The sequence below is a fragment of the Eretmochelys imbricata genome, chromosome 6 (genome assembly GCF_965152235.1).
Source record: "Eretmochelys imbricata isolate rEreImb1 chromosome 6, rEreImb1.hap1, whole genome shotgun sequence".
NCBI classification, from domain to species: domain Eukaryota; kingdom Metazoa; phylum Chordata; order Testudines; family Cheloniidae; genus Eretmochelys; species Eretmochelys imbricata.
This window is the reverse complement of record NC_135577.1, coordinates 90375521-90394248: the sequence shown is the minus strand read 5'-3', so window position 1 is coordinate 90394248 and position 18728 is coordinate 90375521. Positions and strand designations below refer to the sequence as shown.

Below are 18728 nucleotides of genomic sequence, written 5' to 3'. Positions count from 1 at the left end.
ACTGTCAGTAGACCGGATACTGGGCGAGATGTACCTTTGGTCTGACCCAGTCTGGCCGTTCTTATGTTCTTATGAAAGACAGAACGATAAAATGCCTAGATGAGCATATGATGGGGATAAAATAGCAGGGTGTCTGTAAGGCCACACAGATTTCTGTGTGTGTCAACAAACAGCAGAGGGATACAAGAGAAATGGTTGCTATAACTTACAAAAACTTAAAAAAAAAAAACTTTGACCAAGCCGCTCACAAGAGGTTGTTAAGAAAACTAAACAGTCATTGGGTGACAGGCAAAGTACACTACTGCGGTAAATCGACCTACACTATGCAACTCCAGCTACATAAATAACTATACTAGATGCGATAAATCAACCCCCGCTGGATCGATCGCTGCCCGCCGATCCAAAGGGTAGTGTAGACAAGCCCATAGAGTAGGACTAAATGGTCAATTTCCAGCAGGGCAAAAAGTCTCCCAGGGTTGGTGAACATATTTATTAATGCTATGGAAAAGAGGGAGAACACTGGAGTGGCAACATTTACTGATAATACAAAGGGTGTGTCTCCACTGCAGTGGGGAGCGAGTCTCCCTGCTTGAGTAGATAGACCCGCCCTAGCAGGGCTCCAGGTACTCTGGGTCTGAGCTTGGGTGGCTGCCTGAGCCTCTGCAGCAATTCTTAGCGTGCTAGCTGGAGCCCAGCTAACAGGAGCATGTCTCCCTGGGCTGGCAGGCTCGCTCCCAGCTCCAGTGTGGACATCCCCTAAGATAGTTAGGTTAGTCAAGTCTAGAGAACACAGCGAGAAACTTCAGAGCAACCTAACACAGCCGAGTGAATGAGTAGCATGACGGCAAATGAAACTCGCTTTTGACACATAAGAAATAATGATCTGAATTACTCTCACACACTGGTAGGGTCTACAGCAGTGGTTCCCCAACTGGGGTTTGTGAACCCCTGAGGGTTTTTGAAATGTTACAGGGGGTTCTTGGGGAAAAAATTCCCTAATGGTGGACAGAGCTGTCCCTAGGGACCCCAGACAGCACAGGGCCAGCAGCCCAGAGCTCCTGGACTTCCAAGTGCTAAGCAGATCAAAGCAAGCACAGCTATCACACCGAGGAGATTTAAACTTCAAGACTCCTTATAAGAAATCGAAAGGGAGGTGGATATTTGTTGCTGTTTTTAAAATTAAATAGGCAGCTAGTATTGTTTTTTAAATTATTACAAAGAACAAGTTTAAGCTTTATTGTAACGTGCGTTGTTTGCCTGGACTGCTCAAAACCTGAATGCCGGTGTAGGAGGAACTCTCTGAGTTGGCTTCTTAAATACCTTCATGCTGTTTCACATCTGATACTCCTTGATGAAATGTAAGGAGCCTTGACTTATAACAGGCTTATTCAAAGCAATACAAGCTACAAAAGTGAGATCTTGGAAGAATGTTGCCATTTTCATAATGTAATAAAAATACTGTAATGATAAATAATAATTAATAATAAATAGTGAGTAATAAGCATGGCATAAAGACAAATTTTATATTTCCAAGATCACTGCTTTTATAATTTATTCTCAAGTAAAGGAGAAAATCCCTGGAAATGTTCATTTTTAGGAGGGGGTTTGCAAGACTTGACATTTTAGTGAAAGAGGTTCACAGGTTGTTAAAGTTTGGGAACCACTGGTCTACACGAACTGTAACCACTCAGGAAAAAGCCCAAGGGGTTATTGCAGGCAGCATAATAAAGCGTCTGTTCAATGTGCAGTGGCAGTTAAAAAAGCAAACTAAATGTTAGGCTGCAAAAGGAATGGCACATAAATCAGTAGTATGACCTTGCCTGGAGTGCTGCTCAATTTTGGTCACCCTGTCTCAAAGGGATATAGCAGAAGTAGAATGGATTCAGAGATGGGTGAGCAAAATGATGAGTGGCAAAGAGTAAAGAGAGATTGAAAAGACAGGACTGGTCAATTTAGAGAGGCGATATGCTAGAGGTGTACAAGATAATGCATGATTTAGAGAAGGTAAATCCAGCACTCCTATTTACCCTTTCTTGTAATATAAGAGCAAAGGAATGTTCAGAGAAACTGAAAGGCAACCAGCTGGAAACTGGACATATATCTTACACAATGCATAAATTAACCTGTGGGATTCACTGCCGCAAGCTAGCATTGAGTAGAAGAGCTTAGTATTTTCCTATAAGGATCAGATGTTTCAAGGATAATAAGAACAGCTACTGACATATTAGATATTATTTTAAAATGGTTAGAAGTAATATAAACCCTCCTGCTTCAGGATGTAATCCCCAGCCATGAACTGAAGAGGGTTAAAAGGAAAAAGCCCTATGGGTGGGTTATTCTGTAATTGTCCATTACAAGGTTTCTTGCATCTTCCTCTGCCCCATCTGGTACTGGTCACGGTCAGAGACCGGGTACTGGCTGGTTGGAGCACTGCTCTGATCTGGTATGTTAGTTCTTATACTCCTAACTGCCAGGTCAATGGCTCATGCTCTGCTCATCTAACCCCCCAGCCCCTCTCCTTTCATTTTCCTTTTTAAAAAAAGCTCCTAGAAATAAAATGCAAAGCAATGTTTTAACTCCTTAGTTCTAATGTACACTGATAACTGGAGGCAACATTAAAGAGTGTCACTGCTTCTGGATCAGTGAAACTTTTGGATAGCACTGCCAGCTCTGTAGCTCTTCTGAGCCTGATGCTGAATGGTACCTGGGTCTGTGTGTGTCAGACCCTTCTTACCCAAGCACTAGTCCTGCTTCAATGTGTGTATGCCTAGGTGCCCAGTGCTGACAGTCATTTTACTCAGGAACAACCTGTGCCCCGCTGTGGATGCATTCAGATGCTCAATGCTGGCAGAACCGGACACCATCAGTGCCCAGCCTCAGATATATTTGTATGATACTAATGAGTGTACTGAGGAGCTGGCTATTCAAACTGAGTTGTGTGTAATGTCTGACACCTGTATGTTTCAGGCAGAGGCAAAGTCCCATAGCCTACACTCTGAGGGTTTTACATGTGTTTGCATTATCATCCACATAGAGTCACTTTCTGAACATTAGTATTCATGTATCCAGACCCTGGGAAGGATGGAGTAGTGAGGCCACCACAGAGAGATTAGGCACTTGTCTATTCTCCAGTTGCCACAGCCCCAGATGTGGGAAAGCCTTGTGAGATGTAGGGATGCACAGAATGCTAGATGTATTCAACAGCACAAGTGAACACTGGAACACAAAGATATGGGGCTCATGAAGAGCAGTCAGATTTCTCCTTTCAGAATGATTCAGAAAGGGTTTTCTGCAATGCGAGGAAAGCCAGGACAGTCTGAGCTGAAGTGTACCCATAAGTGCCACCTTCTTACAACACCCACCTCAAGCTGAGGAACTTTGAGGATACAGCCCTAAGCTCCCTTTCCTGAACTAAGGGGCACCTCAGAGAACCTCTACCAAGGCTTGGTTGAAACAGAGTTTGGATCTGAAATCTTTCTGGGTATTTATACTATGCTCATCACCACTGTATCTGAGTGCCTTACGGAATTCCATGGGTCCACCGTGTAGTCTAATCAATGCGGTTTTGTGGTTCTGTCTACCTATCTTCTGTCTCTCTTTAGGCATTTACGTTGCACACATTGTCTAGGATTCTCTTGCTCTGGATTGTGGGGAAGGGTGTATAAGACATTTAATATTATTTATTGGGAAGCTCTGGCAAGGAAGGCAGCAATGAGATTTGTGATCATTTTAACCTCTCACGGAAGGATAATCCAAAACTACAGGCTGGCTGCTTAGAAAGTTCTGCCTCCTGTAGCTGACAGTTCCACTGTTCCTGGGGATGCAAATACCATGGCTGCAGAGAGAACCTGGGCCCAAACCATGAATGATCATATATTGAATGGGGAGCCCTTGTACTGTCCCGAGCACCAGGAAGGTGTGCTCGCGCGGTCCTGCATTGTACAACAGGTTAGCTCAGATGTTTTTAACTGGCTGGAGGCTTTTCAGCACTGGTGAGTGAAGTGGGTTACCATTGAGTAGGGAGGTCACAGAGAATCAATCACAGGGAATCAGTGAGGAGGAAATGTTCCCACACAAATGGAGAGCTGACATAGTAGAGTTCACTGGGTAACATTTCTTGCTCTTTTCTCAGCTCCAGCTCTCAGAAACAGCTAGCACATCAGCAGTCCTCAAGTCCTAGGGTGTTCCTGTATAACAAGTACCATCATCAAAACAACTGCTGAGTGGCAACTGTTGAGTGTCAGGTCTTCATCTTCAAGAGTGGAAAAAACTATGAATGGGAGCTGTGTCTCTGAGCAGGATGGAGATAGCTCGAGTTCAGGACACTCAGGTGGGCAGAAAGAAGAGCCCTTTCTCCAAAGAGATTCGTTGTTCTCTTCCCCCAGTGTGTCCATCATATCACAACTCCTCAACCAGACAATCGTTAACAGGAGCCTGGATCCAAACTTCCTTTTCCCTTCCTTGCAGACAACGGAATCACCCCAGGAAGCCAGGGACTGCCCATCTTTTAAGGAAGGGACACCAACCCTGGCCTCCCCTCTGTGCTATACTCCAATCTCCAGTTTTGGTGACACAGACCAGTTCTATAATGAACACTTACGAGCTAAGAGGGCCAGAGTGGAAAGCATTATCCGAGGTATGACCCTCTCACCAAACCCTATCACACTTGGTACCAATGGGGAAAGAGACAGAGAACGCCCTGTGGAGAAAAGAAGTGAGAACTACAGGGAGAACAAGAGAAAGCAGAAGCTTCCCCAGCAGCAAAGCCCACATGTAGCACAGCTTGCAGGAAGAGGCAGGAGCAGTGCCAAGGCAGAGGAGTGCCACCAACTGAAGGAACAGCTTCAAGTTTTGCAGCAACAGCTGAGGCAGCTTCAAGAGAAATTCTTGCAGGTTTATGAGTTCAGTGATTCAGATCAAAGCTATGAATGGATGGCGAAGACTATGCACTTACTGAAGGGGAAGTGTGGAGACAGTCTAAATGAAAGCCGTCAGGCTGCTACCAGTGACCAACACAGAACTCTTCTTCGGAGGAGCATCTCAGAGATGGAAGAACACAAAGTGTCAGAAGAAGAAAGGAGAATGGAGGATCTGGGTGAACTGTCCTCTGAAGAAAGAACCTTTTCTGAGACATTAAAGCATGAGCTAGCCACAGTGGTATCTCAGACGGTGGACACAGTTTTAAAACAAATATTGTCCAAGCCATCAGGCCATCTGGCTCAGCTGTACAACAGCCTCCCAATCTCAGTGTCAGACAGCAGAAGAGAGGATTTTGCCACTGAGGAATACTCCAGCAGAAAATCGCTTCCTGGGGCTTCCTCCCAAAATTTGGTAAACTCACTGACTGAAGCCCACACAGAGGCCTTGTCGCTAGTCATGGAGAAGTCTCCAGACTTTCATGCTCACCCAATCAGTTCAAAAATACCTAGAAAACCCTGCCATGTGCCTAACATGAATCATCCCTTGGTCATGACTTCTCAAGTTCAAGAAAAACAGATTCTTAGCCAGCTACTAGAGTACAGTCAAAATAGCCATTGGAACAGCAGTCCTCACAGAATTGCCTCTTCCCCAGACTGGTCTTCTCAAGAGTCCCTAGATCTACCTTGGAGAGCAGTCAAATTGAAGTCATCAGTCATGAGACACCAGCAATATCCAATGTCCCTTAACACTGCTGAAATGGAAAATTTGACTCTTCTTCCAGCCAGGAAGGCAGAATGTGGAGAGCTGCAGACTGTGATGGATGGGATGCCCTTCTCCTCAGTCCATATATCCTTTAGTGACCATTAAAGATCAGCAATTAGAGCCTCAAACATGAGTAGCTGCTCTTAAGGTTGCCCCCTCACCTACATGCATGAACCTGAGACAGTACAGGGGCTGGTTAACTAACAGGGTTTCATGTACTACTGTGAGAAAGCAGGGCATCAGGCTCCCCTTTCACATGGTGCTGGCAGAGGGGCCTGGGCAGAAGAGACTAGCTGACTCAGATCTGAACCCTCCTGAAGGCCTAACACATAAGCTCCCTCTCCTCCATTCAGGAGGGCTGTACTGAGCTCTGTTCACTTTTCAGAGTAGCAGCCATGTTAGTCTGTATTCGCAAAAAGAAAAGGAGTACTTGTGGCACCTTAGAGACTAACCAATTTATTTGAGCATAAGCTTTCGTGACCTACAGCTCACTTCATCGGATGCATTCAGTGGAAAATACAGTGAGGAGATTTATATACACACAGAACATGAAAAAATGGGTGTTTATCATGCACACTGTAAGGAGAGTGATCACTTAAGATAAGCTATTACCAGCAGGAGAGTGGGTGGGGGGGGGGCGGAGAGAAAACCCTTTGTAGTGATAATCAAGGTGGGCCATTTCCAGCAGTTAACAAGAACGTCTTAGGCTTGAATAGAGGCTGGGAGTGGTTGAGTCATTACACAAAGTAAAAAGAAAAGGAGTACTTGTGGCACCTTAGAGACTAACCAATTTATTTGAGCATAAGCTTTCGTGAGCTACAGCTCACTTCATTGGATGCTTATGCTCAAATAAATTGGTTAGTCTCTAAGTACTCCAAGTACTCCTTTTCTTTTTGCGAATACAGACTAACACGGCTGTTACTCTGAAACCTACACAAAGTAAAACTATTTCCCCTTGTATATTCCCTCCCCCCCACACTGTTCCTCAGACATTCTTGTTAACTGCTGGAAATGGCCCACCTTGATTATCACTACAAAGGGTTTTCTCCCTGACCCCCCCACCCACTCTCCTGCTGGTAATAGCTCATCTTAAGTGATCACTCTCCTTACAGTGTGCATGATAAACACCCATTTTTTCATGTTCTGTGTGTATATAAATCTCCTCACTGTATTTTCCACTGAATGCATCCGATGAAGTGAGCTGTAGCTCACGAAAGCTTATGCTCAAATAAATTGGTTAGTCGCTAAGGTGCCACAAGTACGCCTTTTCTTTCTGTTCACTTTTGTTACTCCTGGCTTACCAGAAGGTGGCACTATTAGCTAACACTGCTCATGCGAAAGACTCAGAGAAATCTCATTGTGGAACACTCTGAGTTCTCAGCTTGCAGGAGCTCCCTCTCCCATCGGATCCCAGCAGAGACCCTATTAGTGACCAATGCTCCCCAAGATAGGCCCATGGACTGAAGCTTTCTGCCCACCCGGAGTGAACACATTTGATTTTCAGCAAAACTGTCCAGTGGACTAGCAAAAGGCCCATTTTGGTGCTAATGCTCAACACATCCAATGTTAGGGTTGCCAGGTGTCCGTTTTCTGACTGGAATGCCTGGTCGAAAAGGGACCCTGGCAGCTTTGATTGGCACTGCTGACAGGGCAGTTAAAAGTCCCATCAGCAGCGCAGCGGGGGGCCTGGGGCTAAAGCAGGCTGCCTGCCTGCCCTAGTTCTGTGTGACTCCCAGAAGTGGCTGCCAGGTCCTTGCAGCCCCTAAGTGCATGGGAGGCAAGGGACGCTCTGCGCGCTGACCCCGCCCTAAGTGCTGGATCCGCAGGTCTGGCTGGGGACTGCAACCAATGGGAGCTGTGGGGGTGGCTCCTGCAGGTGTGACGGCAGCATGTGGAGCCTCTCTGGCTGCCTATGCGCCTAGGGACTGCAGGGACCTGCCGTCTGCTTCCTGAGAACCGTGGTAAGTGCTGCCGGGACCTCCGCCCCATGAACCCCCTCCCGCGCCCAAACTCCCTTCCAGAGCCCGCACCCCCACAACCTCCTGCCCCAGCCCTGAGCCCCCTCCTGCACCCCAAACCCCTCATCCCCAGCCTCATCCCAGAGCCTGCACCCCAGCACAGAGTCCATACCTGCCCCCGCACCACAACCCCCTGCCCCATCCTGGTGAAAGTGAGTGAGGGTAGGGGAGAGTGAGCAATGGAGGGGAGGGGGATGGAGTGAGCATAGGCAGGGCCTCAAAGAAGGGGTGGGGCAGAGGTGGGGCTTCAGGGAAGGGGCGGGGCAGGGGTGTTCAATTTTGTGCAATTAGAAAGTTGGCAACCCTATATACATCACATTCCAAAGCACTTTACACACACTAACATATTATCCCTCTCCCTTCTGAGGTAGAGTAAATGGGTATCAATGTATTTATTTTACATGTGAGGCTACTGAGACACACAGGTGGAGTGACTTTCCCCAGGCCCAGAGGATGTCAGTGACAGAGCTGGGAATAGAACCCAAGCGCTCCTGACTCACAATCCCATTCTCAGGCCATTTCTTAAATCTTGGTGGCCACATGATCCTGGCACTGAAAACCGATTTTCCACAAACGTTCACATTACTGTCAGCTAGGGTGGGGGCTCCTGCTGGCTGCAACTCTCCTGGGACTGTCAAGGGGAGAAGTAGTCACTAGTGGAGTCTTTATTGGGGTCAGATAATTAGAGGATTCCCTCAGATGGGGATTCCTCAGGAAGCACCCTTCTTCCATCACGCCCATTACCATACAGCAGAGAGTGGGCTGTCTGTGCAGAAGAGACATCATAGGTAAAGACAGGCATGCTGGAGGCATCCTTAGGAGTGTCTGGCCTTGTGCAAATTCAATGATTTGTATGTGCAGGAAAACAGGAAACAGCTTTTCCTTGACTCTGGAGTAAATCCAGGAGGCTCTGACCCCTGGCCACCTGAAGAAGGCCAAGCTGATGTTCTTCTTCACTCGCTACCCCAGCTCTACTCTGTTGAAAACCTACTTCCCTGATGTCCAGGTACAGCTGCTTATCCCAGCTCTGCTGCCAACCAAGCCTGACTGGCAGTGCTGCCAACCTCAAAGCTCCCGTTTTTGCCAATCGCATGTGAAAAGTAACCCAAAAGTCACCAAATGACAGTTTGCTTCCAAAAGCCCCAATTTTTGCCATTTCAAAGAAATCACCATGGTTGGCAACACTGGCAGTGGCTGCTCACTTGCACGCGGGCCACTTCTGGGTTTATACCCCATTGCTGCCCGCCCCATTGGCTACCACCCCGCCCGACTGGAGACATCCCACAGCCAAAAGGGTGACCAGATGTCCTGAAATTATCGGGACCGTCCTGATCTGAGGGGCTTTGTCTTATATAGGCAACTATACCCCCCCCCCCGGCCCCCCCCCCAAAAAAAGTGTCCCTATTTTTCACACTTGCTATCTGGTCACCCTGGCCAAACGGAAGCCCTGCTTTACCACAGCCAGCAGAGTTCTGTTCCCAAAGGTTCATGTGCCACGTGGCTTCTGCTGTCCGGGAGAGGTGGACTTAGTCCAGCTGCACATACACCTCAGTGTCTGTTTATTCATAGATTCATAGATTCATAGATATTTAGGTCAGAAGGGACCATTATGATCATCTAGTCTGACCTCCTGCACAACGCAGGCCACAGAATTTCACCCACCACTCCTACAAAAAAAAAACCTCACACCTATATCTGTGCTATTGAAGTCCTCAAATTGTAGTTTAAAGACCTCAAGGAGCAGAGAATCCTCCAGCAAGTGACCCGTGCCCCATGCTACAGAGGAAGGCGAAAAACCTCCAGGGCCTCTTCCAATCTGCCCTGGAGGAAAATTCCTTCCCGACCCCAAATATGGCGATCAGCTAAACCCTGAGCATATGGGCAAGATTCATCAGCCAGATACTACAGAAAATTCTTTCCCAGAAAATTCTTTCCCAGGTAACTTGGATCTTACCCCATCTAAAACCCATCACAGGCCATTGGGCCTATTTACCATGAATATTTAATTACCAAAACCATGTTATCCCATCATACCATCTCCTCCATAAACTTATCGAGTTTAATCTTAAAGCAAGATAGATCTTTTGCCCCCACTACTTCCCTCGGAAGGCTATTCCAAAACTTCACTCCTCTGATGGTTAGAAACCTTCGTCTAATTTCTAATCTAAATTTCCTAGTGGCCAGTTTATATCCATTTGTTCTTGTGTCCACATTGGTACTGAGTTTAAATAATTCCTCTCCCTCTCTGGTATTTATCCCTCTGATATATTTATAGAGAGCAATCATATCTCCCCTCAGCCTTCTTTTAGTTAGGCTAAACAAGCCAAGCTCCCTGAGTCTCCTTTCATAAGACAAGTTTTCCATTCCTCGGATCATCCTAGTAGCCCTTCTCTGTACCTGTTCCAGTTTGAATTCATCCTTCTTAAACATGGGAGACCAGAACTGCACACAGTACTCCAGGTGAGGTCTCACCAGTGCCTTATATAACGGTACTAAAACCTCCTTATCCCTACTGGAAATACCTCTCCTGATGCATCCCAAGACGACATTAGCTTTTTTCACGGCCATATCACATTGGCAGCTCATAGTCATCCTATGATCAACCAATACTCCAAGGCCCTTTTCCTCCTCTGTTACTTCTAGTTGATGCGTCCCTAGCTTATAACTAAAATTCTTGTTATTAATCCCTAAATGCATGACCTTACACTTCTCACTATTAAATTTCATCCTATTCCTATTACTCCAGTTTACAAGGTCATCCAGATCCTCCTGTAGGGTATCCCTGTCCTTCTCTAAATTAGCAATACCTCCCAGCTTTTCAAATGGCCAACAGCTGACAGCAAAGAGATCACGACTGGGGAGCAGCAGGGCTCTAAGAGTTTGTCTACATAAGCCCTGCAGTGCCGAGTATGAGGATGTGAACTGCAGTTCGCAGAAAAACGCTGCATGTAATCCCCCGCTCCCCTCTTCCCCCCCCGGATGCTGCAGATATGAACTAACAGATGCCCAGTTTGCATGAACATAACCCTCTTCAAACTTGTGTGCATGCTGCAATTCACCCCTCTGTAGTCTGCACTGCAGGGTTGCACTGTCGCATAAAAAGCTGCCTGTTGCAGATTCAAGATTGTTTGTCGTCGAGGCCTTTCAAAAGTAGCCCAGATGATGAAACCTTGCCTAGGGTGGCAACACTGCTTACTGGCCTAATACCCCGGGTTACACTATCTCATGCTAGAGGGCATGAGCTCACAATGCTGTAGGTTCTCTATTTGCTTTAGCGGCCCCTATGGCTGATTAAGGAGCAGCACTGTCTTCTCATTGGGCTCTCCCCACCTTGCCAGCGATAGTTTGGGTGCAGGGACAGCAGCTGCTTCAAAAAGTGTGTGTGTACGCAGGGGATAGAACAGAGGAAAGGATGGTCAAAATCTCGGGGTAGGAATGAGCATCCAGATGGTCCTCTGCAGCCATACCAGCTACCCCTGCTGCACATACTCATCCCTGTGCAAAGGACATGGGGCATGACTAGATGGGATGCTTTTGCCAGGGCTGATGGATCAAAGGAAAGTTTAAGCTAAGATTCCTGGGCACCATCTGTGACATATGTACCTGGACTGTACTCTCCTCCCAGGCAAAATACAAGGAGAATCTTTCCTTCTCTGTTGGCAGATGATCACTGAATTTCACCCAGTCATTCCCCATATGACTGTTGGGGGCTGGGGGTTCGTGTTTTTGAGGAAGCTAGAATGGATTCTTTCATATTTTTGGTGTCTAAGATTTCTACATTTATTTCCTTTGCTGAAATCTGGTTCCTTCTCATGGCGCCCAATGGGAACAGGGGTTTAACCCTTCCTTGCTCCTCTGGTGCATGTCCTTTCACAGTTCAACCGCTGCATCACTTCCCAGCTCATCAAGTGGTTCAGCAACTTCCGTGAGTTTTACTACATCCAGATGGAGAAGTTTGCCCGACAAGCCATCTTGGAGGAAGTCACGGATTCCAAACCCCTGGTGGTTTCTCGGGACTCTGAGCTCTTCAGAGCCCTCAACGTGCACTATAACAAGGGGAATGATTTTGAGGTAAGACTGTGCTCAGCCAGGATGGAAACTTCGGGGTGCCCCAGAGTGCATCTAACCAATGGGTCTGCAAGCTGGGATCAGTGCCATCCCTTAGCTCCCATCACAGAGCAAAGGGAGAGAGGGGGAAAACAAGTTCTGACCATAATTACAAAGGATAGAAAAACCAGGCCTAAGGACCTGCAGCCTTAATTCTGGTATCATAGTACATGTAACAGAGTCAATTGAGTTTGTGCTCAGCTCTGCTTGTAACGGTTTGACTTAGGGGCTTGATGGTAAAAAGACAACTGCAGGCAAGTCATTTATGGGCTGATTTTCTCAGGCACTGGAAACCTGCAGATCCCATTGGTTGCAAAGGCTGCTGGGAAATCAGCCCATGCATACTTCACACTTGTCATCTTCAAAGCATTTTACGAATATTGATGGATTTCTTCTCACAGCTTCCAAGAATGTGCATGAGGCATTAGTCCCATTGTAAAGATGGGGAATCCAAAATACAGCGCGGGTAAGTGACTTGTCCCAGCTCACACACTGGGAGTCGTGTCACAGCTGGGATTGGGACTTCCTGGTTCCCAGTCCTGTGCTTGATCAGACCTCTCCATCTGATTATCTGTATTCTTATCCAGTGCCTGTCTCCATGGTCACCAAGTGTCCAAGTCTCAGGAGGGACCTGTCACCCCCATGTGCCCAGATGAAACTCTGACTTTCTTCGCAAAGGCTTTAACTGTCCTGAGATGTGAAGGGCGAAGCTCTGGATGGTGCCTTGTGTACTCTGGGACAACCTGCCATCTTATGGCCCTCATGGGAATCACCATGGACTTGGAGAGGGCAGTCTGAGCTGTATGTCCGCTTAGTGCGGAATCACGGGTTCCTTATGTGGGAACATTATGAGTGCTCACCCATCGTCCTGTAGGGCAGGACTAACCAGATCTTCTCCCCTAAATGGAGGAACTACAGCAGATTTCTGCCCTTGCTGTCCCTGAGGATGAAACTGTGTCCTGGTTGGGAAGCACCATATGGGAAAGTAGTGGAGGTTATTTGGGGGAATCAACCACCCTGCTAACCTGAATGAGCAGCTGGGCTACTTGTCTGGGAGGGGAGACTGGAGAGAGGTTCAGCTGCTGGGGAGCTGGGTATCCACCCCTGCGGGGATCGGGAAAGCTGCCAGTATCTGTCTCTGCCAGGGGGGAGGCCAGAAGAACCCCCTCTCCTTGTGTATGTTTGGCAGGGTGTGCAGCAGCCCTTCCCATCCTCCTGGGACTTCCAGAATAGCACACTTGCCTCCTAAGTCTCCTTCTCTCTTTGTTTGCAGGTCCCTGATCGCTTCCTGGAGGTTGCTAGCAGGACCCTGCGGGAGTTCTTCAGTGCTGTCAGGACAGGGAAGGACTCTGACCCCTCCTGGAAGAAACCCATTTACAAAATAATTTCAAAACTGGACAGTGACATCCCGGATGTGTTTAAATCTTCCAGCTGCCTCCAAGAACTACTCCAGAGTTAAATCTGCATGGGAAGTGGCCTAAGACTATGTCATGCTGCAGCTTGATCAGAGAGAGGCTGGCCTGAGCTAAGCAGCTGTGGGCCCGGCCTACATTGTGGGTAATGTTACTAATACAAACAGCAATAGCACCATTTATTATGACTATATCTAATCTGGTCTGAAGCGTGCCCTCCCTTCTGGTGAGGTCTATCTATTACATACGTGAACTGCCAGTATTTTATGTCACTCGTAATACCAGTGATCCCCAAACTTTTTACCTCACGGGGCCAACAGCCAGGCACTAGGAGCAGAGCCCCGGGAATGGGACTGTCTTCTGCAGCCCTGGGCTTGGGACTGGACTGGAGCTGGAGCCACTGGCACAGGGCCAGCAGCTGGGGCTGGGAGCGGAGCTGGGTGGCGCTCCCTATCTGCCCCCCACGGGGGCTGGCCCAGGCCCCAGCCACGCCCCCTATGGGAGTACGCCCCACAGTTTGGGGACCTCTGTGTTATACGTTGTAGCTCAAAGCAAGTGAGGCCTCATGCCTTAGACCTATAGGGAAGAAGGACGGTGGTTAGGTCATCTGGCTGGAAGATCTAAGTTCTATTCCTAGTGCTGCCCTAGCATGCTGTGTGACCTTGGGCAAGTCACCTTCCCTCTCTGTGCTTTGGTGTCCCCGTCTGTAAAACAGGGCTAATATCATTCCTGTTTATAAATCACAGAGGTCCCTGATGGAGGGTCTTAATAAAGGGCAAAGAATTCTTGGCCAAGTGAAGCAAGGTCCTACACCCAACAGCATTTCTGTTTTACCATCTGTTTGGAGTTAATATGATAACTTTTAAATACTGCAATGATCAGTTCCAAAATTCCAGGCCCCAGGACTCGCATCAGATATCAACAAGACTATCAACACGCCCATGTGATAGATGCAAAACAATAATTCCTACAATAGAGCTCGTAACGGAACAGATGGAGGAAGTGGGTGACATGAGAGAATGCGGGTCCCTTTCCTGGCTCCCCAGCTGCTTCCTGTAAGAGTGCCTCTTAGCCTTTGCATGCTGGATCCAAACATTTGAGTGTACTTTTTAGTGTGCATTTGTGAAATAGTATAGCAGAAGAAATTGCTAGCCAATTACTCTCTCTTTTGCTGTCGCAGCAGACTTGGGGAGGGCAGGGGAGGGAGGGAGGTATGAGCAGCTGACCTGAGCAGAGTCCCATGATCAGTTGCCATGAATGCAACTGATATTGTTCTGTAGTGCCATCCTTGATCAGCCACTTGCCTAGGGATGGAAACTCACTGAACTCATGAAATTAAGCTCCAAGTTCTCTTTGCACTGACTTGTATTTCTGTTGACATAAATTCCTTAACATTTAACCTTCCTAACTGATAAAAGAGGAGAAGCCACCTGGTTCCCTCTTGTGCCAGCACTGTTGAGAGGACTATGATTTAGGGTCTGTCAGTCCTGTATCCCGGCTTTTTCCAAATCAAACTATAACTCCTCCTTTCTGTGATGAGCTAGGCTGAGATGTTTGCATCTATTACTAAGCCAAGTGGAAGGCCTGTTCCATCACCACACCTATATAGGAGTTTTGTAGATACTAACAAGGGTTATTGGTTGTATCTCCCAACAGTCTGAAGTGCAGATATGCATTCCGGATAATACTGAAAAGCTCTGTGAGCCGGTTCATTCAATGTACAGGTGTAGCTGATGATCTTGTAGAGCTTTTTGTATGGAATGTATGAAGAAGTCATTGCACACCCTGGGATCGGGGTCACTTCCCTATCCACCACTCATTTCCAGGAGCGTCATGTGCAATCCAAGAGCTATGGAGTCTCTCTTCCAGAAGAGACAGAGCAAGGTGCAGCCCTAGAGGGTCCCCCAAAGCTCTGGCAGATCTCGCTCTCTGAGGACTTCACAAAATGACTATGCCAGACGAAATGGGATGCCAAACATGAGTTATGTGTTTCCCTTTCCAGAGCTGTCTTTAGAGCCCAAAGAGAATTAAGGCTGGTGGTTTGTCATGGTAAAAGATGCAACAAACCAATGGGGGGAAATGTCAAAAGGTCATTTTGAGAATGTATCCTTTATTTTGCAATTAAAAGTATTAAAAACCGTTAAAAATCCCAGCTCACTCTCCCCCCTTTACTACAATAGACATACATGAAGTCAACAAACATTCACATAATCTTGATCAATATCTGCCCGGCTGGGATGCCAGAAGGAGACTTTTTGTAGAAAAACACCCATGTCTTACATTCTGAGTGATAGTAGCCCCCAGTCTGGAAGGAATTTAGCACGTGACTAATCTGAAGTCATTGGGACTATGCACATGCTTAAAGTTGGGCAAAGGCTTAAGTACTTCTCTGAATCCAGCCCAGTATCGTGAGTTCATCCTCATCAGCCTACGCTGCCCTTTGTTGCCACTCAGGATGCTCCTCCAAAGCCTCCTCCCCACACCAACCATTTTACAACTCCCCATTGATGACTTCGCCTCTCCTAAGTGCATCTTCCTGCAGCCACTTCATAAAACCATGTTGGTAACTGCCAGCCAAAGCTGAGAGGTCCACCAGCTCCCAGAGGCTGTGCAATGCTCCCAGCCTGCCATGCCTCAGGTGCTAACATCTTATGTGATGGATCTTTTACTTGCTTCAATAGATTGTTCAAAATTCAATGGAGCCACCAGCACAGAGCACAAGAAACTGCTCTAATTTTTCTCTCCTTCCTTCCTGTGCTGCCTCACCTCCTACCCACCCATAAAACACCCCCTATGCTGGGGCTTGTGAAATCCTGCATAGTGCCTGCACCAGGGGAAATTCTCCTCCAATCAGCTAATTGGCTTTCATGGAGTACAGAGGCATAGAGAAGCTGCCGGAAGAAGGCAAATGCCTTCCACAGACTGCCTCCTCTGAAACTTATTCTTGATCAATTTAAATCAATACATTTTTCAAAAATATTAGTGATTAAAAAAAACTGAATGTGAAACAGTCTGACTTAAGGAAACAACAGAAATCTACCAAGTATTAGGATGTGGTTAAAAAAACCCCTACGCATGAGAGAGTCTGGAAATGGTTAAGGTTTCAAAAACCACTCTTCACTCTGCCCTTTACCCTTATTTCTTTGTTCCTGACTGAGACTCCCATTCCTGCAATGACCCCTCTGCAAAGCCCAACATCAATGGGGCTTGTTTTGGGCACAGAGATCTGAACACAAGCAGCTCATTGTAGGACTGGGACCTGAATTGTAAAGTAAAAAACTTTAAGTGGTTCCTTTTGTGTCAGGAACTGCCTCAGTCTGGTGTTTTTGTGTAAATAATCTACCCTACACTCACCCTTCTGGCCTGTATTAGACATGGGAGTTAAGGGGCATCTTGCCAGTGCCTGTAGGGCATTTGAGACTTGTAGTCTATAGCAGTTTAGGCTGGGTTCTTGTATTTGGAGTGTGAGCTCTCTGATCAGTATGGAGAGAATGAACAGGCTCTGCGGTATAGACAGGTGGTGGATGTGGGCAGGAGCTTGTGCAGATCATATGTGAAGAGCTTTCTGGCCTGAACTGTGAGGGCAGGGAACATATAGCAACAGGTGTGTCAATGAATACATTCCAAAACAAAACACCCCACTGCACACACCTCTCTGCCTGGGAAGAGGATGACAGAACAAACCTCATGTGACAGACGCATAGTCACACTGTTGAATGTACTAATGGAAGACACTCAGGCCCAGATCCTCAAAGGTATTTATGTACCTAAGTACATTTGAGGAGCTTCAGATACTATGGTGATGAGTGCAGTATAAGAATCTCTACAGAATAGAATAGGAAAGGGAACTAGGCTTCGGCTTCTGGTCAGTGAGAGCGGGGATGAGTGTCCAGGTGAACTGTTTTGGTTTTCTAAGTTACTGGGGAATATAGCTGGAAGTTAGCGGGGTTTGGCGGCAGAGTTAAAGGTGATCTTGGAACCTTCAGTGAGTATTTCCAGGATTTTCTGATTTTGTTTAAAGTTTTAAATTACATGTCTTTCAAACATTTTACAACCTTAATCCCAAATTTACTTACTCAATTTATAAAATAAATATGTAATTCTAATAATTGCTTTATATCACTCAGTATCTCTTGACAATGTGAACTCTAAAGCTTTGGTCTCTGAACTTCTTTTTATCTGTCTTTAAAGAATACCAAAATGTTCAAAGTGTGCGCCTCTGAACACCATTTTAAAGCACAGCACAGCTGTGGCTAACCAAAACTCACTCATTTAACACCCCCCCATTAGTCCTCAGGCATCCTTTTTCCCTCCATTCACTTTAGAGAAACTGTGAACAGGCCCTTTCCTCTAAGCCGCTACCCTAAGCCATCTAAATCCAGGTAAAAGGAAAACAAATAGCCAATCAGAAAGGGCCAGAGCTGTCCCTTGGGTATGGCGAACCAGGGAAACTGCCCCAGGCCCTGTGCTTTGGGGGACCCCAAGCTTCAATAAAATTGTGAGAAGGCAGGCCGGGAGGTGAGGCAGGAGGCGGGCAGGCAAGCGGGGTGAGGAGGCAAATGGGGAGGCAAGCGGCAAACTGGGGCGAGGAGCCCCCCTACTAGAACCTCCACCCAGTGCCTCCTGCCCATCGGCGAGCGCCGCCGATCAACGCCTCCCCTCCCTCTCAGCACCTACTGCCTGCTGTGGATCAGATGTTTCGTGGCGTCAGGAGGCACTGGGCAGGAGGACAAAGCGTGCTCCGGGCAGGGGGCAGAACTGGGTGGGGAAGAGGCGGGGGTGGGGCCGGAAAGAGACAGGGCAAGGGTGGTCTTGGGGGAAGGGGTGGAGTAGAGGCAGGGCCTGGGCAAAGCACCCCCTGGCAGATTAAAAACTCTGAGCCTATGTCCCACCCCCGGGGAAGGTCGTGGAAAGGGCACTTAGAAGCATAGGGATGAGGACCATGAAAGTCATGGACCAAGTATTAAAACATGTACCTTCAGGGACAGAGCTGCCTATTCATAAAGTTATGTCTGCAAGCAGAGGGAATACAATGACCATTTTGGCAGCCACACTAATGCAGCAGGCTCCCCACTAGAGAAGGAAACTGACACCACTTAGAAATGAAATGGGAAAGTGTTTCATTCTTCTCCTGGCAGAAGAACCATATTTGTGAATTCCTCTGGATGCAGCTAAATCATTCGGAGATATCTGATACAGGATTACAGAGCATTTCCCACTCTCAGGTTCCACTTGCACAAGGCACTCCTATTTATGGTCCCTGATGGAGAGATGTATTCCCTCGGTGATTTGCTTGTTTCTTCCTTTATAGGTTACTGAATGTCAGTAAAGCTGCACTGCAGGTGCAGAAGGCAGGGCAAGCCAGTGCTGCCATTTTCTGCTACAATGTTAGCAATAGAACAACTCTATTTCAAGCTTTCTTCTATTAAATGTCGCTAGCACAGCATTACCTCCGCAGAGAAAATACCTCCTATCAATCTCTCCTGTCTCTGGTGATGGGACCTCAGGG

The 18728-nt window shown here is 47.2% G+C and overlaps 2 protein-coding genes across 6 annotated transcripts in view; one reads left to right on the top strand and one right to left on the bottom strand.

Annotated features, from left to right (window-relative positions):
• Positions 1-18728, bottom strand: part of LOC144266013 (YLP motif-containing protein 1-like) — a 140618-nt gene that overhangs the window by 28300 nt on the left and 93590 nt on the right. The gene's annotated exons all lie outside the window — the stretch shown is intronic.
• On the top strand, positions 4273-13381 carry PROX2 (prospero homeobox 2). Its single transcript, XM_077820348.1, has 4 exons — positions 4273-5766; positions 8599-8706; positions 11577-11771; positions 13081-13381. The coding sequence occupies exons 1-4, from the start codon at positions 4273-4275 to the stop codon at positions 13264-13266; spliced, it is 1983 nt and encodes a 660-aa protein (XP_077676474.1). The 3' UTR covers positions 13267-13381.